The following is a 19,693-nucleotide window of genomic DNA, read 5'->3' as shown; positions in this document are numbered from 1 at the left end:
ATTGGATACGTAGCCTACTGTACCATAACGTACAGGATTATATAGGCCTAGAGGTCTTTCCTTAGGCCTACCCTTTTTTTTCTACAAAGTAGGCCTAAACATACGAAATGTTGATTATTCACATTACTGCAAGCAAAAGGAATGAAAGCGAGCAGAGGACAATAGACATGGATGCATACGATCTCTTTCCAGAAAGCTTTGCTGGAAAAAACATAATTAGGTAAGCTATTCGAACTGACGCATATAGGCTAGTTAACATCAGATGGCAAAGGCTAGGCCTATACAATGTTTTCAATATATAATTTTACATAAGCTACAGCTTTTAGGCCATTGATTTCATTAACACATATGCTAATGATAGGGGGTGTTTACAAGGCGGAGACCTAAAACCATCCGGCTGCGCACAAGTTGACGTTCATTTGTGATTTATAATGGGCACATCTGGAAGGGTGGCGTACGCACGTTTTTTTGTGCGTACGTTCGTTTTCTCTGAATCACACGTACGATCATTTCAGAAATGATCTAAGATCAAATGAAGGATGGTTTCTACGCAACCCTTTTATAAATGAGGCCCCTGAAGTCCTGAAGACTATTTGAATTTTCTGACACTAAATAGGATTCATGCATACATCGTACTGGTTATGTAACCATTTTACCTCTTTGTAACATACCTCAGGTTGTTGTGTTCTATTCTGTACACCTAACTAACCTATTCATTTATTATGTATACAGTACAGACCTTACTGCCCTGTAACTGACCCTAGGCTGATGGGTCAGGCCCTTGAGTCTTGTATCCACTCAAGGTTTCTTCCTATATGTATCTCCAATTGTGGAGATACATATAGGTGGCCTGAAGTGAATAAGTGGCCTGAGTAGAATAAGTGTGCAAAGTTTGAGCATTTTACTATGTACATTTGTATGTGCTGCCATGGACTCCCATGGCACTAGAAAGAAGCATAATAACAAATCCTACTCGCCCTATAGGGTCCCTACGCAGCTTCAATGCTTGCCCCCTAATAAGACAAGGTAGAAACACTAATGGCACCAAAAATGACAGAAATGTGGCAAATGACTTTTAAGTGATAGGGACCAAATGTAGTGCTGAAAATGTATAATCAGAAAAATAGGCCAAAATAAATTTCCCATGACAAATGGGAAGTCAAGACCAAATCTAGTGCTGAAAATAATCAATTTCTCAAATACATTTTATTTTCAAGGGCCATTTTTAACGATAGAATTTCATATAGGGGGTGTCATTGGAAAGAGGAGAGGGTGTAGTTTCAGAATGTGGTGAAACATCCCTTGCAAAATCCTTCCTGAGATGAGTATGGCTGTTCAAGTGCTGAAATTCATCAATTTCACAAATACATACTATATATTCAAAGGGGAAAAAAGGCCATTTTCCACCATAGAATTTCACAAGTGGGGTGTCATTGGAAAGAGGAGAGAGTGTAGTTATAGAATGTGTTGAAAAATCCAATGCAAAATCCTTCGTGTGTTATCTGTCGCTGTTCAAGTGCTGACAATCTGCAATTTCACAAAATACATACTATATTTTCAAAGGGCAAAAAAGGCAATTTTCCACCATAGAATTTCACAAGTGGGGTGTCATTGGAAAGAGGAGAGAGTGTAGTTTCAGAATGTGTTGACAGATCCCTTGCAAAATCCTTCATGGGACATCTTTCGCTGTTCAAGTGCTGAAATTCTGCAATTTCACAAAATATATACTATATTTTCAGAGGGGCTAAATATGCCATTTTCCACCATAGAATTTCACAAGTGGGGTGTCATTGGAAAGAGGAGAGAGTGTAGTTATAGAATGTGTTGAAAAATCCAATGCAAAATCCTTCTTGAGATGATTGTGGCTGTTTTAGTGCTGAAATTCTGCAATTTCACAAATACATACTATATTTTCAAAGGGCCAAAAAGGCCATTTTCCACCATAGCATTTAACAAGTGGGGTGTCATTGGAAAGAGGAGAGGGTGTAGTTTCAGAATGTGGTGAAAGACCCCTTGCAAAATCCTTCGTGTGTTATCTGTCGCTGTTCAAGTGCTGACAATCTGCAATTTCACAAAATACATACTATATTTTCAAAGGGCAAAAAAGGCAATTTTCCACCATAGAATTCACAAGTGGGGTGTCATTGGAAAGAGGAGAGAGTGTAGTTTCAGAATGTGTTGACAGATCCCTTGCAAAATCCTTCATGGGACATCTTTCGCTGTTCAAGTGCTGAAATTCTGCAATTTCACAAAATATATACTATATTTTCAGAGGGGCTAAATATGCCATTTTCCACCATAGAATTTCACAAGTGGGGTGTCATTGGAAAGAGGAGAGAGTGTAGTTATAGAATGTGGTGAAATATCCCTTGCAAAATCCTTCCTGAGATGATTGTGGCTGTTCTAGTGCTGAAATTCTGCAATTTCACAAAATACATACTATATTTTCAGGGGCTAAATATGCCATTTTCCACAATAGAATTTCACAAGTGGGGTGTCATTGGAAAGAGGAGAGAGTGTAGTTATAGAATGTGGTGAAATATCCCTTGCAAAATCCTTCTTAAGATGATTGTGGCTGTTCTAGTGCTGAAATTCTGCAATTTCACAAACTATATTTTCAGAGGACAAAAAGGCCATTTTCTACCATAGAATTTCACAAGTGGGGTGTCATTGGAAAGAGGAGAGAGTGTACTTATAGAATGTGGTGAAAGATCCCTTGCAAAATCCTTCGTGGGATGAGCGTTGCTGTTCAAGTGCTGAAATTCTGCAATTTCACAAATACATACTATATTTTCAGAGGGGCTAAATATGCCATTTTCCACCATAGAATTTCACAAGTGGGGTGTCATTGGAAGGAGGAGAGAGTGTACTTATAGAATGTGGTGAAATATCCCTTGCAAAATCCTTCTTGAGATGATTGTGGCTGTTTTAGTGCTTAAATTCTGCAATTTCACAAATACATACTATATTTTCAGAGGGGCCAAAAAGGCCATTTTTCACCATAGAATTTCACAAATGGGGTGTCATTGGAAGGAGGAGAGAGTGTACTTATAGAATGTGGTGAAATATCCCTTGCAAAATCCTTCTTGAGATGATTGTGGCTGTTTTAGTGCTTAAATTCTGCAATTTCACAAATACATACTATATTTTCAGAGGGGCCAAAAAGGCCATTTTTCACCATAGAATTTCACAAATGGGGTGTCATTGGAAAGAGGAGAGTGTACTTGTAGAATGTGGTGAAATATCCCTTGCAAAATCCTTCTTGAGATGATTGTGGCTGTTTTAGTGCTTAAATTCTGCAATTTCACAAATACATACTATATTTTCAGAGGGGCCAAAAAGGCCATTTTCCACCATAGAATCCGTAGGGAATACATTTACTGTAGAAAAACGACACAACACAACATGTATCAAAAGATCCAGCACAGAAAATAAAGAAAAAACTACATAATCTGCCACCCTCAACATACCCCCCCCCCCCCCCCTCTAAATTACCAAATGATTTAATAGAACACAAAAGGCAACATTTATCAAAACATACGGCAATGGAGCAAAAAGATATACAGGTTTTTTAACGTCTGTGAACAATGCCTGTTCATCTGCAACAGGCACATGCTTGTGTTATCGCGGATTTGCGGTCAACCCTGCCCCCTTGTGGTAGAAAATTGCAATATTTAAGGTGGAATGGAAAATTAACTCCCCTGCGATCTGAAAGTGGTGCTAACTTCAGCCTCGTCCGTTAGGTTACTGTGCTCTGCTCAGCTCAAATCTACGCGCTGCAGGCGATTGTCACATACTAGCCTATAGAACTGGAATGTCATATCAACAATATGGCCGCGGCGGTGTTTGCGAATAAGCCATATTAAAGAGTAAGTAACGTTAAAGTTAGATGCTGCTGCATGATCATCCTTGCATATGACACAAAGTTGGTGCATTTTGACATCGTAAACATTCTCGAAGAGATAAGCAGTTAGCAGTAAAGTTATTTATTGGCTACATTTTGGTGCCCCCTCTGGTGCCCCTGTGTGTGATGCGCGTGGTGAATACAATGTTGAAACATTTCCTATAGTTTCTTACCTTTATATTTGCCCTGATGCACTCGTTGACGCAGACACACGCACTCGCTTTGGACTCCTTTCCCTGCTGCTGTTATATTAGCCTACAGAACAACTAGGACAGGCGAGTGTAACTACAAAGTGGGGGTCTGGGCATGACAGTAAAAGAAATGCTTTAATGTCCTCAAGGCAGTCTAAGAGCTTTGTAACTGACTGGGAGTTTTTGAGATTGAGTGGAATGTCTATCTGGGTATCATCTGCATAGCACATGTAAGACAAATGTTTTTGCTGTAGAACTTTGATGGCTGGGCGTATGATCTGCATCAATTTGTATGTATTTTGACATGGCAAATTAAATGGTGCAAAGAAAGAAATCTATTTCTAAGGTTAGTTTCTGAGATGGCGGCCAAAAATAGTTGGACTGCACTCGAAAATCGTTTATCGAAGCTCACTCTTGAATATCGTTGATTCTCTTTCTCTCTCGAATATCATTTATTCTCAAATATCGATCAAGGCATACTTCTTTAAGTTGGGAAGACTGGTGTGAGAAGAGGCAGATGAAGGGTCTACAGTTTCAATTCTGGGAGTTTTTTATGTCAATGCAATTGGTGATGTTCTCTTTGATCAGGTCTTCACTTCACTTTGTATTGTAAGTAGTAAGTAAGTTTAGTAAGTTTAATTTATAAAGCACATTTAAACACAGCATAAACTGACCAAAGTGCTGTACAGCGGACAACTAAAGATAAGGACTAAGACAGGTAATACAGAAAAACACATTGAACCAATAGTCATAAGAACATAAAACATAAATAAAAGGAAATCTTCAATATCAGGGCACACAACACAGACATACATATAGGATGAGCAGAAGTACAGGGTTACAGGGAACAAAGGAGCAATTGTCAATCATGGAACAATATTGTCAATTGTCTACACTCATCCCCTTCTTCTTTGCAAACAATAATGTCAACTATGCTAGATGGCTTTCCATACACCTTAGAGACATGGTCTCTTTACAACAAACACATCCTCAGTTGGCCAATGATTTTCAGCAAGTCCACAAGACCCACAAAGTGTTTTCCGGATTGGCTTTTGACCAAGCCCAGGCCAATGCAATTGTCAATTTTTAGGAGGAGTCCAGAGATCTTCTCACGCTAGAGTCAAAAGCCATTGCACACCATAGTGCCACTGAGCTTATTGGCCCTCATCTTGAGAAAGGTAAGGTTTCTTTCAAAGACTTTTTCAATGATTTGGGTGATTAAGCTTCTACAAACCAATTAAAAAGAACAAGACTGACTTCTTTCGCCAAGAGTCAGACTCAGGTACAGGTGACCGTAAGAAGCAAGTTCTTTAATCATGAAAACCAGTCTTTCCCTGCATCATTGAGCGACTCCACATGGGTCAGAAGTCAAAACTTGTCAACATTCTGGAAACTCTTATTTCTCCTCCAGACAAAGAACCCAAATGTGATGCAATCATAATCGATGGATCTTCTCTTGTTTATTCATTGTCTCCAAAGGCATCAGTGACATTTGAAGAATATGCTGTTCAATAGGTTATTCCAAAGATACATGCCTATCAAAGTATACTACGACAGACATCATATTTGATGTCTACTGCAATTCCAGTCTGAAGGCTGAAACACGATCAAACCGAGGCAAGGGCGGCAGATGTAGAGTGTCTGGCGTTATCATCCCTTTTCCTGAGAATGTCCAGGGAACATAGACTACTGCCACAGGCTGGAGATGAATTAACTTGGATGAACGAGTAACACTTACATTGCATTGGTCATGTCAGAGATAATATGAAAACTGTGTACAATGAAGGTATTATAAACACATTTCCCCTGAATTTCCCCTGGGGATCAATAAAGTATCTATCTATCTATCTATCTATCTTATGTTGAAATTGATTTATCCATTCTAATTTGTTGGTTGGCTTTGGTATTGAGACGGTAACTCTACAACCAATGCACTGATAAAATGTACGCAATACTTAATTCTTCAAGATAATAAACATAGCTTCCTCACTTCAAGGCAGCATGGGGCATGACCGATTTTAAATAGCTAAATAAGTTATCGACACAGTTCATGTTCCTCTGAAGTAAATGTTTATTTCCAATACTGCCATCCATTGGCCACTTGCTGTACTGCACTCAAATGTTATTTTAGGTCACAAAATCATCTGTCTTCAGCCTAAAGGCAACCCTGTATGTACATTACAGCTAAAAACGTCCTATGTAAGAGTTCATGAGGACTAAAACCTAAACCTTAATCCAACACCTGGAGCCACACTACACCATTTCTACTCCACTGTGAATGTGAAGAGTCATGTTGTAAAACACTCATCTTTGCAGTCTGATCAAATTTACTATCCAGTGAAATGAGATGCAAATACACCCCAGCCAGTTTTCATTGCAAACATTTATTACAATTTATGATGCAAACAACAGTTTCTCCCTTACATGGAACAGCTCATGGAATGAAAGAATGATGACACGAAGGGACAGAACAGAAAAACGATTATGTGCCATTCCATTTCGCCTCCTCTTGGTTTTTTTTCTTTAGAAAAGACTACTGAGCCTATTCTCAGTTCTACTCGTGTTAATTTGGCATACGATACCCCCATGTTGTAAATTTCACTCGCTATAGTCTCTGTATGTAGTCATTAAAAATTAAGGAACAAGGCATGCATAATAGTTCTTTTTTGTAATGCACATTGATCAAATCAAGAGCTACTCAGGAATCCACTTCTTTAAAAAAAAAAAAAAAACTCCATGTATGGTGTTTGTTTACATTACATCTGGTCCGCTCACTCATTCAGGAATACATCCCTCTTTCTTAGCGCTCTCCATCTCTCTTTTAGGTTGGGGGTCACGGTTTGGTCTCCTCCCCATACAACCATCAATTAGCATTCGGAGGAATCACTTCTATCATGTCATGTAGCACAAATCTGTGTTCACTCCATTACTCTTTCTAGTTATTCACAGTCATGTAGTCATTTTCCTGTAGATTTACCATCAAAACCACAACCCCCAAAGATAAGAGACACTTTTGGTCGATCAGAATATCACCATGTCCTTCCTAAAAAAAGAAATTGCACTTCCTCTGTCTCGTGAAAGATTTATTGCCATGTCTTTCGTTTACCTTTAGATGCACTTGGTAACACAAGAGAATGTGTGAAAAGTCTACGTTTCAATAAAAGTTGTGAGGATTAACATTTTAAGAGTTCACAAGAGCTGTCTGAGTCAGGTGTCAATTTCACTTTCAATTTCAATTAGTAAAAATGTCTGATTTCATGACTTCCAAGTTTGCATGACAAAGAGCTGGGAGGACAATGGACTGCCAGACAAAAATCCTTTAAAACCAGATATGTCTACATGGCCATATATATATAATATTATTTTTATATTTATAATTATACAAGTTTAATGAAATCATGTTTAAAAAAAAAAACAAACAAAAAAAAACAAAAGAAAAAAAACATGATGGACAAAGGCAAATGTCTGAATGTTAGCCTTCCTGTAGAAAAGTGTATTGCGCAGAGAAAGGACAACTTGACAAACTGTTTAAACTGAGTTTCAAAACAGCTGGGCCCCATATACCATCGGAATCACCTACAACGGAGTTGCATTTCACACACCAACGGGCTTCTTGTGGAGGGAAAAGAAAAAAAAAGAAAAAAAAAATCTTCAGTTGAGATTTACATGTATCTGCACAGTCAAGGCTAGGTTATTCTCTTAGAAAACAAGTGTGTGAGAAGAGGGTGTAAGACCAAATGTTCGACCAATAAAAGTCTATTGGGCTCGAGCTGTACTGGTGGTGTTTTTTTTTTTTTTTTTTTTTGTCGTTGGTTGGTTGTTTTTTCAAGAGCAGACTTTTCCAGACATGAAACTGGGAATGGTGTTGGCGGTCTGGGCTAGGCTGGGCTCCTGGAGCGCCCTCTGTTGGCCTGGAGGGCATCTAGTCGATGTATTGCGAGAGCCAGCGGAAGCCCTCGCCGTAACCCTGTCGCTTCAGCACGCTGCACATGAACACCTCCAGTGGTCTCGTGTTCAGGTCCTTCAGAGGGACATTGCCCTGGAAACCAGACCAACAGCATTAGCAAACATGAGCTAGCATTCCCCTCGCACCCACATGCATGCCATTTACCTTGCCCTACTTATCAGAGGCTGAGGTCTAAAGCTTTGCTTTGAGTCATGATGGAATCTGGCATAAAGACCTTTGCTAAACTGCCACCTTCTGACTATGCCTTAAGTAATCAGTGCGTTTATCACTCCTCATTATTTGAATACCCCCTCCCCAATACATGCTTTATATACACAACAGTTAGGTCCCGTCAAACCATTTATTAACTTTTGCTTGGGCAAGAAGTATTCCACAGTGGGAATATCCCCAGGACATCCCCACTCGGATTGTTGTTCACTGCTAGTAATCACTCCGACGTGAACGTTCCATTAATTCAAAATGACAGAACATCGATTTCATTACGTTAGTTTTTGAGTGAGAATTCGCAGTAAATGGAGAAGGGTGAATGTTCAATATAGCATGACCGTATAGACAAGCAAGTGGGCTCTAAAATGTATTGTGTGCACAACCACATATAACCTCACTCACTGAATTTGGCTCTCACATGATATGCTGCAGGAGATGCCAAGACTAAGACTGGATTTTATTTTTGGGGGTGGAGAAAGAAAATTGAAATACTTGATGCCTTTAAAGTCGATTAGATGGTAGTAGAACTATTGCATAAAAACAATATTGCACTTGTGATCATGGGTTTGGTAAAAAGTATATACCCATGGCCAAGGATATACCCCCTCTGCCTCCAGACGAACCACAGCCGTGGGTATATTCTTACCAACCCTATGCTGCCATATTGCTTAACTAAACACTACAATCAAGAACAACTACTCAGCTTCGAAGACTCCCACTCACCTTGCCTGTTGTCTGACCGTACAATCCAAAAATTTCACGCAGTTTCTCCTCGCTGATGGCTTCTGGTTTGTCGATCTTGTTTCCAAGGATGAGGATAGGCACATTTCCAATGGTTTCATCTGTCATGAGGGCCTGTTCCAAGACACAACGGCCATGATGACATTAGGCACATATTCTACAGCTTGGTGAGCACAGAGCTTATGGTTTCCAGTAGTCAATCGTTAGAAAACAAAACATAACCAAGGTAGCCTACATGTAAACACAATGAAAACAAGAGCTGTCCTATTTGGTCAATAATGGGTAACGCAACGTGAAAAGAAATTGTTTTGAGTTCTTGACTGGGAGAGGAGAGGGGGTACTGACAGTTGTTGACTGAGTGACACCCCTTCCAGAACTCATTACGTGCACAGTTACCAACAGGCGTAGGCCGCATTTGCCTGCAGCAGACATCAAAACAGACATCAAAAGTGTTCACTGCTTTCTAACCATCAATACTACCAGTCAAAACAAAACTGCCAGTCCACCATAGGGTACACAGTGTGCGCATTTTGTGTGGGAGTGCCACTGCCTTGAGACACAGTGGTTCTTTCATGCCCATAGACTAGACCAGTGATCCCCAAACTACGGCCCTCCACCTCATTTTGGGTGGCCCCCCAAAACATGTCTGTGGTATATAGCATCTGGCCCGCACGGGAGTACATCGTCAAACTATAACCTAGTGATGGGCAAATGAAGCTTTGGTGAACCACTAAACCACAGCAGTGTGAAGCTAGCAACACTAATGAAAAAATCCAATATGGCTGCCACATGTAGATTTTTCAACATAAAAGTCCTTACCCAAACCAGTATATGTAACCAAAAATATTGGTTTGCTAAGGACTTTTATGTTGAAAAATGTATGTGTGGTAGCCATCTTTTTGCTTTTCAGCTAGTGTCGCTAGGTTCACACTGCTGTGGTTCAGTGGTTCACCAAAGCTTCATTTGCCCATCACTATTATAACCTCCTTAATTTCCCCCATTCATTCTCTATGGCGAGTCTTAACAGTACACAGGTAATACTCTTTTTGTCCACTAGTGGTTGTTTTGGCGCCGTTTCACGTTTACCATCAAAAACGGAATGAAATGTAGGCCTACCTGCAAACAATGTAAGAGGCCTATACTGACTGGAGTGCTCAAAGTATTCTAAAAGTGTATCAATTAATTGTTAATAACGACCTAACTTCTATTCAAGTCATATTTCTGGGACTTCCTGGGATAATTATTTCTATTTTTTATTCACTCGTTCAAATGTTCATCCAAATTCACAAAGTTCTCATCAGGTGAGTGAAAGTTAGAATGGTGGTCATTCCAGATGTTTTTGCCAGAACTTCATAAAACTCTCATAGTTTGAGAACTTTAAAGGAACCATATGTAAGATTGTGGCCAAAACTGGTACGGCAATCACTTTCAAATTACTGTAGAGAGGTGTATCCCCTCCCCCCTGACTCGAGGTTGCCAACCCGGATGCCGAAACACTACTGACTTTGTGATTAGTAGATAGGTGGAGGGTGGCGCATCAGGCCAAAACACAGAATGACATGACAAAACACATCAACATCAGTCGAGGGCTGCAACTTCACTTTTTAAATGACAATATCCTGGCCGGACTACTGTTGTCAGTGTACTGTTGTCAGTAAGTATTTGAAATGAACATGATTTCTTAATGTCTAGTGACATATTAGGGCCATTTTATGATTAATTGAAATACATTTCTTACATACGGTTCCTTCAAATTATTTGTAGGATATTGTTTGTTCACAACTTGAGCTGTGTATGCAATGACACAGAGTTCAGAGTGGACTCCCTGCTAATACTTTTGGGAATGCTAAAGTCTTTATTAGTATTATTTCATTTGAGCTACATTTTACATGGCGTGATGGCAATATAAACACAGCTATCAATGGTATTAAATTGCAGTAGCCTATGATTAAATGTAACGGAATATTCAACCAAGGTAGAATGTTGTTGTTCACAGCACTAAGCTATTTATGGTTACTGATATACTCCGAGTCTCTGGCCCTCTCTTAGAGCCAGGCATAGTGAGCTGGCCCTCGGAAGAAAAAGTTTGGGGACCACTGGACTAGACCATCACGGACAAGTGCTAATGAAAAGGAGCGATGAAAATGTGACAAACGACTGACACTTAAGAAAAAGAAAAAAAGACAAACAAACAGAAAACTGCCAGGGTGTTGAGGACAGACACTGCATCTGCAGGGCTAAAAGAAAGGGCTTCAAAAGTCTTTGAAATGCATCCAAGTCTACAAGACCCGTTGGATTAGATCACCCCATTTCTCTTTCGTTCATTTCACATTTAATGACGCAAATAACTGACTACACACTGAGTAAGGCACTCTCGCCGTATTCTGTAATGATGGAATATTTGTTAAATACTGTCCTCATCACAAGTCCAGCGGCACACCGAAGGCCTGCAAGTGTGGGGAAATTTCCAGTAATCGGACTACAATTTATCTGTTAAATGTCTACTCGGGTTGCTGTTGTCCAATTGATTACATGTCAAGGACATTACAAGGACGGTCATCACGAGTTATTTTGAGTTTCTCTTGTCCATGACATCTGAGGTCAACCGCCTTATGGGGTCTGAGTAATAACAGCCTTCTTATATTTAACTTTCTTAATAATGACAGCTTTTTTACTTTCGTTTTATGTAATCCATCAATACCCTGTTTAGTCCTATAAATAATGGTATAAATAATGGCACGTCCCCACTAAGTTTTACACAATAACTAGATCAGGCATCCCTTTGTTGTCGTTTTCAAGAGCACATTCAAGGCATTGGACACTTACATCAAGCTCTGCTTTCGATTCTACCAGTCTTGGATGGTCTATGCAATCCACCAGGAAGACAATACCATTGATTGCAGGGAGGTAGTTTTTCCACACTCGTCGTGCTTTACATACACAAACAGAGAGAGAAAGAGAGAGACACAGAGAGAGAGAGAAAAAGGAAGAGCGAGCAAGAGAGGGAGAGAAAAATGAGACAACAGCATTCATGAGATTATGAAAGCTCAACAGCAAATTTCCAGTTAGTTTATTCAACCATCAGCCTCTACATTAGTATAAACTACCACAGAAGCATCACTGCACACACTCTCAAACTCTGTCTTTGAATGTTGTAGGATAATAAACTCCTACACCTAAACAGAGATTGGTACTTACCCTGTTGGTGACCTCCCAAGTCAAAAGTGGTGAAGGTCATACCAGCAATCGTCAGCTCTTCTGAAGCTGACGAAGAAACAAGCAGAGGATGGGTTAAAAGCTAATTAAATCACGGCAGTGTTCTTTGTCATATAAAATGAACAGTAGCCCTTTTTGCATACGATTTTCAAGCTAATTAACTCATAATTTGATGTAATTTTGAGCTATATTAGAAGCACCAAAATGGTTTTCCATTCAACAGACCGATTATAGTGAATTAAAATTTTCTTAAAGGAATTCTCCGGAGTAAAATGCACTTTAGATCGATTTACGGATGATTGGGGGTACATACGTTGAGTTGACATCAAAATCATGTCATTCGGATGTGTTTTGAGAAAGTTCGATTGTACCGTTTTCAGTCACAACTCGTAGCCTGGAAGTGAGCAGGGCATTTCAATTTCGCCGCTACAAAACGCTATTTTTATACCTCTTCTACAGTTCCAAACAACATAACACTTACGTGGTAGTGAGTAGAGGGTCCCTAAAGCCAAACCGAAGTATCCCGAGGTCTTTATGTGGTCGAATAGAGTCCAGAATGAATTTCATCAAGCCAGTACCTTTCCGGAAATGTTGCCATCTTTGCTGTAGGAGTCTTATTGCTGAGTGTGTTGTAACACGCTCTGGAAATTCACAATTTCGTCGCCGTTTAAAAAAAAAAAAATCATAGTCCAGTCCATACAACTTAATTTCAATTTCGAAAGAAGATACTGGACTATGTTTTTTTTTTTTTTTTTAAACGGCGACGCAATTGTGAATTTCCAGAGCGTGTTACCAATCATCCGTAAATCGATCTAAAGTGCATTTTACTCCGGAGAATTCCTTTAATGTCCCTGTTAATGGGCATTTTTCTACTGCGCTGGATGGTTTTCCATCAACAGATGTAGCGAATGGAACATTATTGTGAGGTGAACACCTTGGTATGGGCGAGACAAAATTCAGATTTTCGCGCAAACTTACATCGCTCAGACTCTTTTCCATCACATTATTGTCGAATTAACTCTCGTTAATCCACCTCTGGCGAGTGAATTAACTTAGCACGACAAAACCCACGTTACAGCAATATGAGTCCTTTTCCCATCACGTATCGCACAAACTTTTTGATGCGCATCGTTTTTAAGCTAATTATCTTTTTAATGGAAAAAGGGTTACTGTGACGTTGGCGAAGGTGGCCTGTGACAGACAGACAGCCTTGGTCTTCATGCTGCGCTGAGTCCAAAAGCCACTTACTTGGGTGTAAGGTTGGCACATGCTGTCCCAATCTGTCATCTTTGAGCATGTGCAGTAGTGTGGTCTTTCCAGCATTGTCCAGGCCCAGGAATACTAATTTGCCGGATTTCTTGTACAGTCCTGAGGGCGCACACACACACACACACACACAAATACTTGTTACCGGTATGTCCCGTTTTTTTTTCTTGTTAGAAAGGAGAAAGGACCTCAACTCTAAGGCTAATGTAATTTCATTTTTAGTGACAGTTAAGACTAGCTGAATGGCCGCTGTGTGTTATATAGCTCAGCTGTTGTTTAACTGGGTTTGATCTACATTTGAAGATTCATATTAATGAATTTTCATAAATAATTTTTCACATTTTGTTTTCCAAGTAATTTCAGTAGAACTGTAGTTGGATATTGTTGTTGGATTTATCTTATTCAATCAAACTTATCTTATTCAATCAAAACAATACAACAGCAATTTTATTGATATTACCCAAAAAACACAATTAAATTACATTACTTTTTATTTATTTTTAAAAATGGAGATATAGCATTTTGGAACCAAACTCTTCATTTAGCAGACACTTTTAATCCAAAGATCTGGAAACTAAAAGAATACTCATTACCTCCAGAGTTTCAGTTCAACAATTTTAGCCTCATCTGTGTCTGATGGGACAATTTGCAATTTGGAGAAGTTCTGCTTGCTTACGTCATAACGGTGGTTATAAAATGAAAGAATGACTACACAAGGATGTCATCATGATGGCCTTCATTTCCCTTTACCCTACTTACTTACTCTGAAGAAATGTTTGTTCTGCCAGCTTGCATATTTTCATTCTAGTAAGTACATGGATGCTATGGCTGGTTGATATGCAAACATTTATGATGATATGATTCATGGAGTGAAACCAAAACAACAGCAACTGTTGTTGAGGTATATCTGTTTATTTATATAGTATGATGATGCGGTTAAGTGTTATTTGATCCCTTTGGAAATGCAAAAGAGGGAGCACCTCCTTAGGTGTGACAGAAACCTGGGCCTGGCCAGATACATGGTGTTCACATGTTGAAAGTGGTTTAAATCCTGTCAAGCTGTGGTTGAGCAGCCTCATTTAGCTACATCTGCTAACAACTGCTTCATAACAACCCTTAATGGAACAGTATACCTCTTCTCAGACCCAAAATTAAATCTGGCACTACACTACACTACACATCACTCTGCTAGTCCTTTAGACAACTAAGAAACCGACTAACACTTCATAAGACTGAGTTAAAAGAGCAAAAGTCCACTCCCATGATGCAATCAGCTTCCAGGAGCTAGAACAGAGTGGTGAGAGACAGTGAGCTAATCCTATTGCCACCACCAGGCAGAGCATAACCAATCACTTTCTTCCCCAGAATAAAATGTGGTGATTGAAAATCAATACCCATCAAAACTTTGTGTAGTTATGTTAATATATAAATACATTTCCAAAGATATCAGACGAGCACAACAGACATCAGCAGGGTCACACACACACACACACACACACACACACACACACACACACACACAACACACACACACACACACACACACACACACACGTCAGCAAGCATTACCATCTGGCTGAACCAGCCCAGTACCTGTCTGACAGGGTACGCGCTTCTAAGGGCGTGAGTCAGTGTGAAGTGAGAGAACACAGCGTGTCACAATGTTACTGATATGTAGGACAGCGGAGAGTGTCAGGGAGTGGTGGCTATCTGTTAAACCCTGTGAAACCCATACCACCACTTACACTAAATCACAGTTCTAATAGAGTAACCTTAAAAACAGCATAATGAACTGGCAATATAAAAACATTTGGGGAGAGGGAAGACTGAGAGCTGACAGATTTCATTACAGTTTTTTTCAGTCGCTAACTAGCGTTTGTCTAAGCAGTTGTCACATTTTCAAAACTCTAAACACAATTAGCACAGCATCAGTCTTTTGTGGCCATACCATTCACACATTTCATGTCGTTTTCACACAATATGCAGTCAGTGAACACATTTCCACAATGCTTACATTTTCTTAACAGACAAGCTATACCTCCCAACAAAACTATAGATTGTTTTTGTAGTATTTACGAATGTTAACACACAACATCCCACAATAGCAAACACAATATTCCAAACCTTAGATACACTATAAAAACCTCTGCTTCTGCTCTGCTACCAAATGGTTTTATCCCAGGTACATCGCCTTGGATAATATCAGATGCGATGTTGATGAAAACATGTGGCCTAACCCTGAAGATCGCAGTCATTTTGTGTTTTTTTAGTCCCGCCCCCTTTTTATCTGGGCTTTTTGCTGTTTTTTGTTCAGAATACTCTTGTGTGTTTCATGGATATTTTGTTCACTGTAAGCAATACTGTAAAACTTTTTCTGTTCCATCATACTGTAAACAGTATTTCTACTGTACCTCCTGTAGTGAACAGTAAAGGGAAAAAAATATTTGCTTTTTACTGGAATGCTTTTGAATGTGAACATTACATGTGGATATACAGTTCCAAACCAAGAAATTTAGTGTAAAAACTGTGGATAGAGCATGTTTTGCATGCAAATACCTGTAAAACTGAAAAATGAAAGTCTATGCCGTTTTTGTAATGTCAACAATAGCCAGTATTTTGAAACCTGGTGTACTTTGATTGACTGCATGTGCCTTGTGAAGTGAAAACAAGTGTTATTCTTTGACAGAATAATTTCATTTTGAGTCAGATTTCCAGTCTCTTGGTAAAGTTAGTGTGTGCAGAGAAAGATGTGTTCTGTTTTGAAATGAAGAGTTAGTATATATTTAACAAAATGTGTTTTTGAGAAGGAAATTATCCATTTGGCCAATTGTGTTTGGTAGGTGTGAGTCTGTGTTAAGAGTTTAGAAAAAGTATCTGAAGTATGGGTATGCGCTTGTTAGCCATTGAAAAAAACTGTAAGTTGGGAATTAAATAACTGATCATTTAATTGAATGATTACTTACCTAGAAATTGCAGCACACTACTGACACTACTATAAATCCAATCAAATATGAAGGACATATCTGGAGCTGTGAATCCTGCAAGGCACAGACAAACAAATGAAACTGTATTAGACAATCCATGAAACTTGTTGCTACAGCATTTAAAAGACAATAGATAATAATACAAAAACATAATCAAATCTGCAATCACACCCATCATTAGACAAAGGGATTCAAAGGTTAACACACCAGCCAACCCACTGAAATTATGTCTTCGACAAAAAAATCTAACTTTAGGTTAACTGTCTTATGTCAAGCCAATAAAAGTACTTATGCCAGTCCCAGAGGACACTTTATTCCTACTACGGGTGTAAAGGTACATGTATTTGTACTGAACCGTTTAGGTACAGGACATTAGGTTCAACACCGATGGGTACCGAATGTACCAAATGGAGTCTTTAACAGTAATCAACAGTAGGCTTTTTTGCTTGCGGACCATGCTTCAAATTCGAGTTCCCACACAAGCATAATAAGTAGCCGACCATATATCAGTTTAGTCAATTTATGTCAAAATCATTTGACATCTTTTCAAAGTACTATTTCCATTGCACACCAAAAATAGTCAGTGAAATTTAAGTTAGCAGTACCTAGTACAGGCGTACTGTAGCGAAAATTAACCGAACCATGACTTCAAACCCGACATACACACCAAACCGTGATTTTTGTATACCGTTACACGCCTAACTCCTACCCCCAGTGAGCTAGTAGCAAGGAGGAGCGTCACAGAACAATAAATCTGTCATCATGGGCTTAGTCCTCTGTTTGAGTAAAATATTACAGATCAAGACATTTAATTAATGACAGACACCAAGATGTATTTGTTCCGTTGTAGTAGCACATGCATTCAGCACAGATATGTGTACAATAACTTGCAATTTCAAAACTGCTTTTTGGATAACAGCTAACCTTTTAAACTATCTACTCATTTTGAAGTAAGTATAAACCAATACAGTTCAGTAGCCTAATATGCATGGAATGATATTTCAAGATTGAACTAAAACAAACATGGAGGTCTATATTGTTTCTTTCTATATGGTCCAATTATAATACACCTGATTCGCTATAGCAACTGTAAATAGGGTACTCTTATTGGCATTATGTGATACAAGAAGACATCAGTGTGACCTGTAGTTCTAGTTACACAATAAGTAAACAGTCACCGTGCTAAAGTATACTGAAGACAAAGGTTAGGAACATGCAAATACAGCTGAATTACACGTCAGCACGTCTCTCCCTTGCCCTCTCACAACACGTGCCCTAAGGGAAGATCCCTACATGACGTGATACCCTGTGGGCAGATGTGATACATTCACCGACGTATGGCAGTTAACTTCGAGAACAACTTTTCAACCGGAAATGATACTTTCACTTGCAACTGTATGCACTTCAGCAAGTCATGCTAAGGACATAACACACAATTCAGGATGCACCCGTAAAATAAATGCATCTATAAATGCATCTGTTGAACCAAAAGGTGTGTAACTGAGTTGGAAAGAGCAAGTCAATGTCAAAACAATCGTGGATCTTCAGTAGCCAAGGTTTTGTTCTAGTCAATACTAGAGGATACATTAACGTTACCGAGGTGTGTCTGTTCTTTCATGAAAATATAAACATGATTAAATGATGACAGTGACTTACAAGTGAAATGAACCCATATGACTTCTAGACTTTGGTCAAAATTTAGACATGCTAGCTATCAGGCTGTATCAAAACGTATTCGGCATCAACATGACATTGGGGTTCATAAGATACATGAGAGGTAGAGATGGTCGATCAAGTAGTCAAAGCATAGCATACCGATTTCAGTAGGTTATCTACCACATCTGATTGTGCAAGAGTAGACCGTCAACCACGTAAATGTTTATTTAAATTATTTCAAACGGAGCAAGCTCCGTAAATTCCACATTCTTCAGTTAGACTCTACCAAATCAACTATTGTGCACACAGCCATCGAAGAACCCAGAGGTTACGAATGCATCTCGTAGATTACGTTCAAACAATTCCAAATTGTACAATCATGTTGAACTTTAGCTCATGACATCTAGTTTTTGATACAACGTTAGCTGACCAAGTTTATGCAGCTAACCTTATGGTTAACGTAAGATGTCAGAACAAATACTGACTACTGCCATTTTCGCTTACTTCAAGCATATTACATCTTATGTTTTTGTAAAACAGGTTAAACTGTGGACAGAGGCACTGGCTTTGGTTAAAAAGACACAGCTAAACTAGCCACTCAGTCAGAGAAGGCCACATAGCCTAAATCGCTGAGATGGTCTCTACGTGTCACAGAAAAGCCAAGCTGACGCTAGTTAGCAAGGCCGAAGTGCCCATCGAGCTGTGACATCCAATATTCGCCATGGCTAACGTTAGCAAAGCTATCAACTCAATTGTTCATAACGTAAATACCTGATCGCTGAGTTTTCAGAAAGCCTTGGTAACTTAAAATGTCATGTCAATTAAAAGTTTACAGCCTGTGTTCTCTACATATGTGTTTTAAATACCCCACATCATAGCTAGCTAAAAGCTAGCTAGCCGCTAAAGTAAAACCAAAGACCCTTGGCTACCAATGTTAAACAATTAACTAACGTTAGCTTGCGCTAGCTTCAGCGGCGCTTCCTCTCCAAAAAACTTAGCAACTTCATTTAGCCTTCTACCACCCACGAAGACATCAGTAAATATTACAATACATCCAATGTTTAGTGTTGTGCTTACCTATTATCTAAGAGTAGAAAATACCTGGATTTGTGCGTGTTAAAACGACGAAAAGCCTCTTCAACGTAACACTGCGGCTTCAACTCACTGCCTCTTTCAGTCTCCGTGTTTTGTTAGGCTACAGAGCCACGACACAGCAATGGCTGACTACTCCCGACCGACCTGCCCAGCCGCTTCCGGTATCTGTAACTCACTAATTTGTCCGATTCCAAAGATTTACCTTACAATAAATTCAGTGTAAATAAATATATATATATATATATTCTGAGGAATCAAATACGAAAATATGACTTTCGCAATTATTGTCTTATTTTTCTAAAATGTATTTATAAACTTTTGTTTATTTACAAAGTTTGACTTAGTAATGTTTCAGTTAAATTAGTATTAGTAGTTAGTAGTATGAGGGGGGAAATTGTGTTTATATTTTGTATAATGGATATATATTTACGAGGTGCTTTGTAATTACTTTCTTAGAAAAAAAATC

The 19,693-nt window shown here is 39.0% G+C and overlaps 1 protein-coding gene across 2 annotated transcripts; it reads right to left on the bottom strand.

The window, feature by feature from the left end:
* Positions 1 to 6,460: 6,460 nt before the first annotated feature.
* On the bottom strand, positions 6,461 to 19,359 carry sar1b (secretion associated, Ras related GTPase 1B). Of its 2 annotated transcripts, none has more exons than XM_076273473.1 (7): positions 19,234 to 19,359; positions 16,456 to 16,530; positions 13,475 to 13,594; positions 12,209 to 12,274; positions 11,837 to 11,940; positions 8,993 to 9,124; positions 6,461 to 8,134 (listed from the first exon to the last, which is right to left on the bottom strand). In XM_076273473.1, exons 2-7 carry the CDS (start codon positions 16,511 to 16,513, stop codon positions 8,018 to 8,020), a joined length of 597 nt encoding a protein of 198 aa, XP_076129588.1. In that variant the 5' UTR covers positions 16,514 to 16,530; positions 19,234 to 19,359; the 3' UTR covers positions 6,461 to 8,017. The 2 variants fall into 2 exon arrangements, with proteins under 2 accessions (XP_076129588.1, XP_076129587.1); XM_076273472.1 differs by having other exon boundaries at positions 19,210 to 19,356.
* Positions 19,360 to 19,693: the final 334 nt, after the last annotated feature.

Source organism: Alosa pseudoharengus, unplaced genomic scaffold, assembly GCF_046254945.1.
Source record: "Alosa pseudoharengus isolate Yale_2024_CS ecotype anadromous, Long Island Sound unplaced genomic scaffold, YU_APseudo_1.1 YU_APseudo_1.1_scf_8, whole genome shotgun sequence".
In the NCBI taxonomy this organism is placed as follows: domain Eukaryota; kingdom Metazoa; phylum Chordata; class Actinopteri; order Clupeiformes; family Clupeidae; genus Alosa; species Alosa pseudoharengus.
This window is presented reverse-complemented; position numbering and strand designations above follow the sequence as displayed.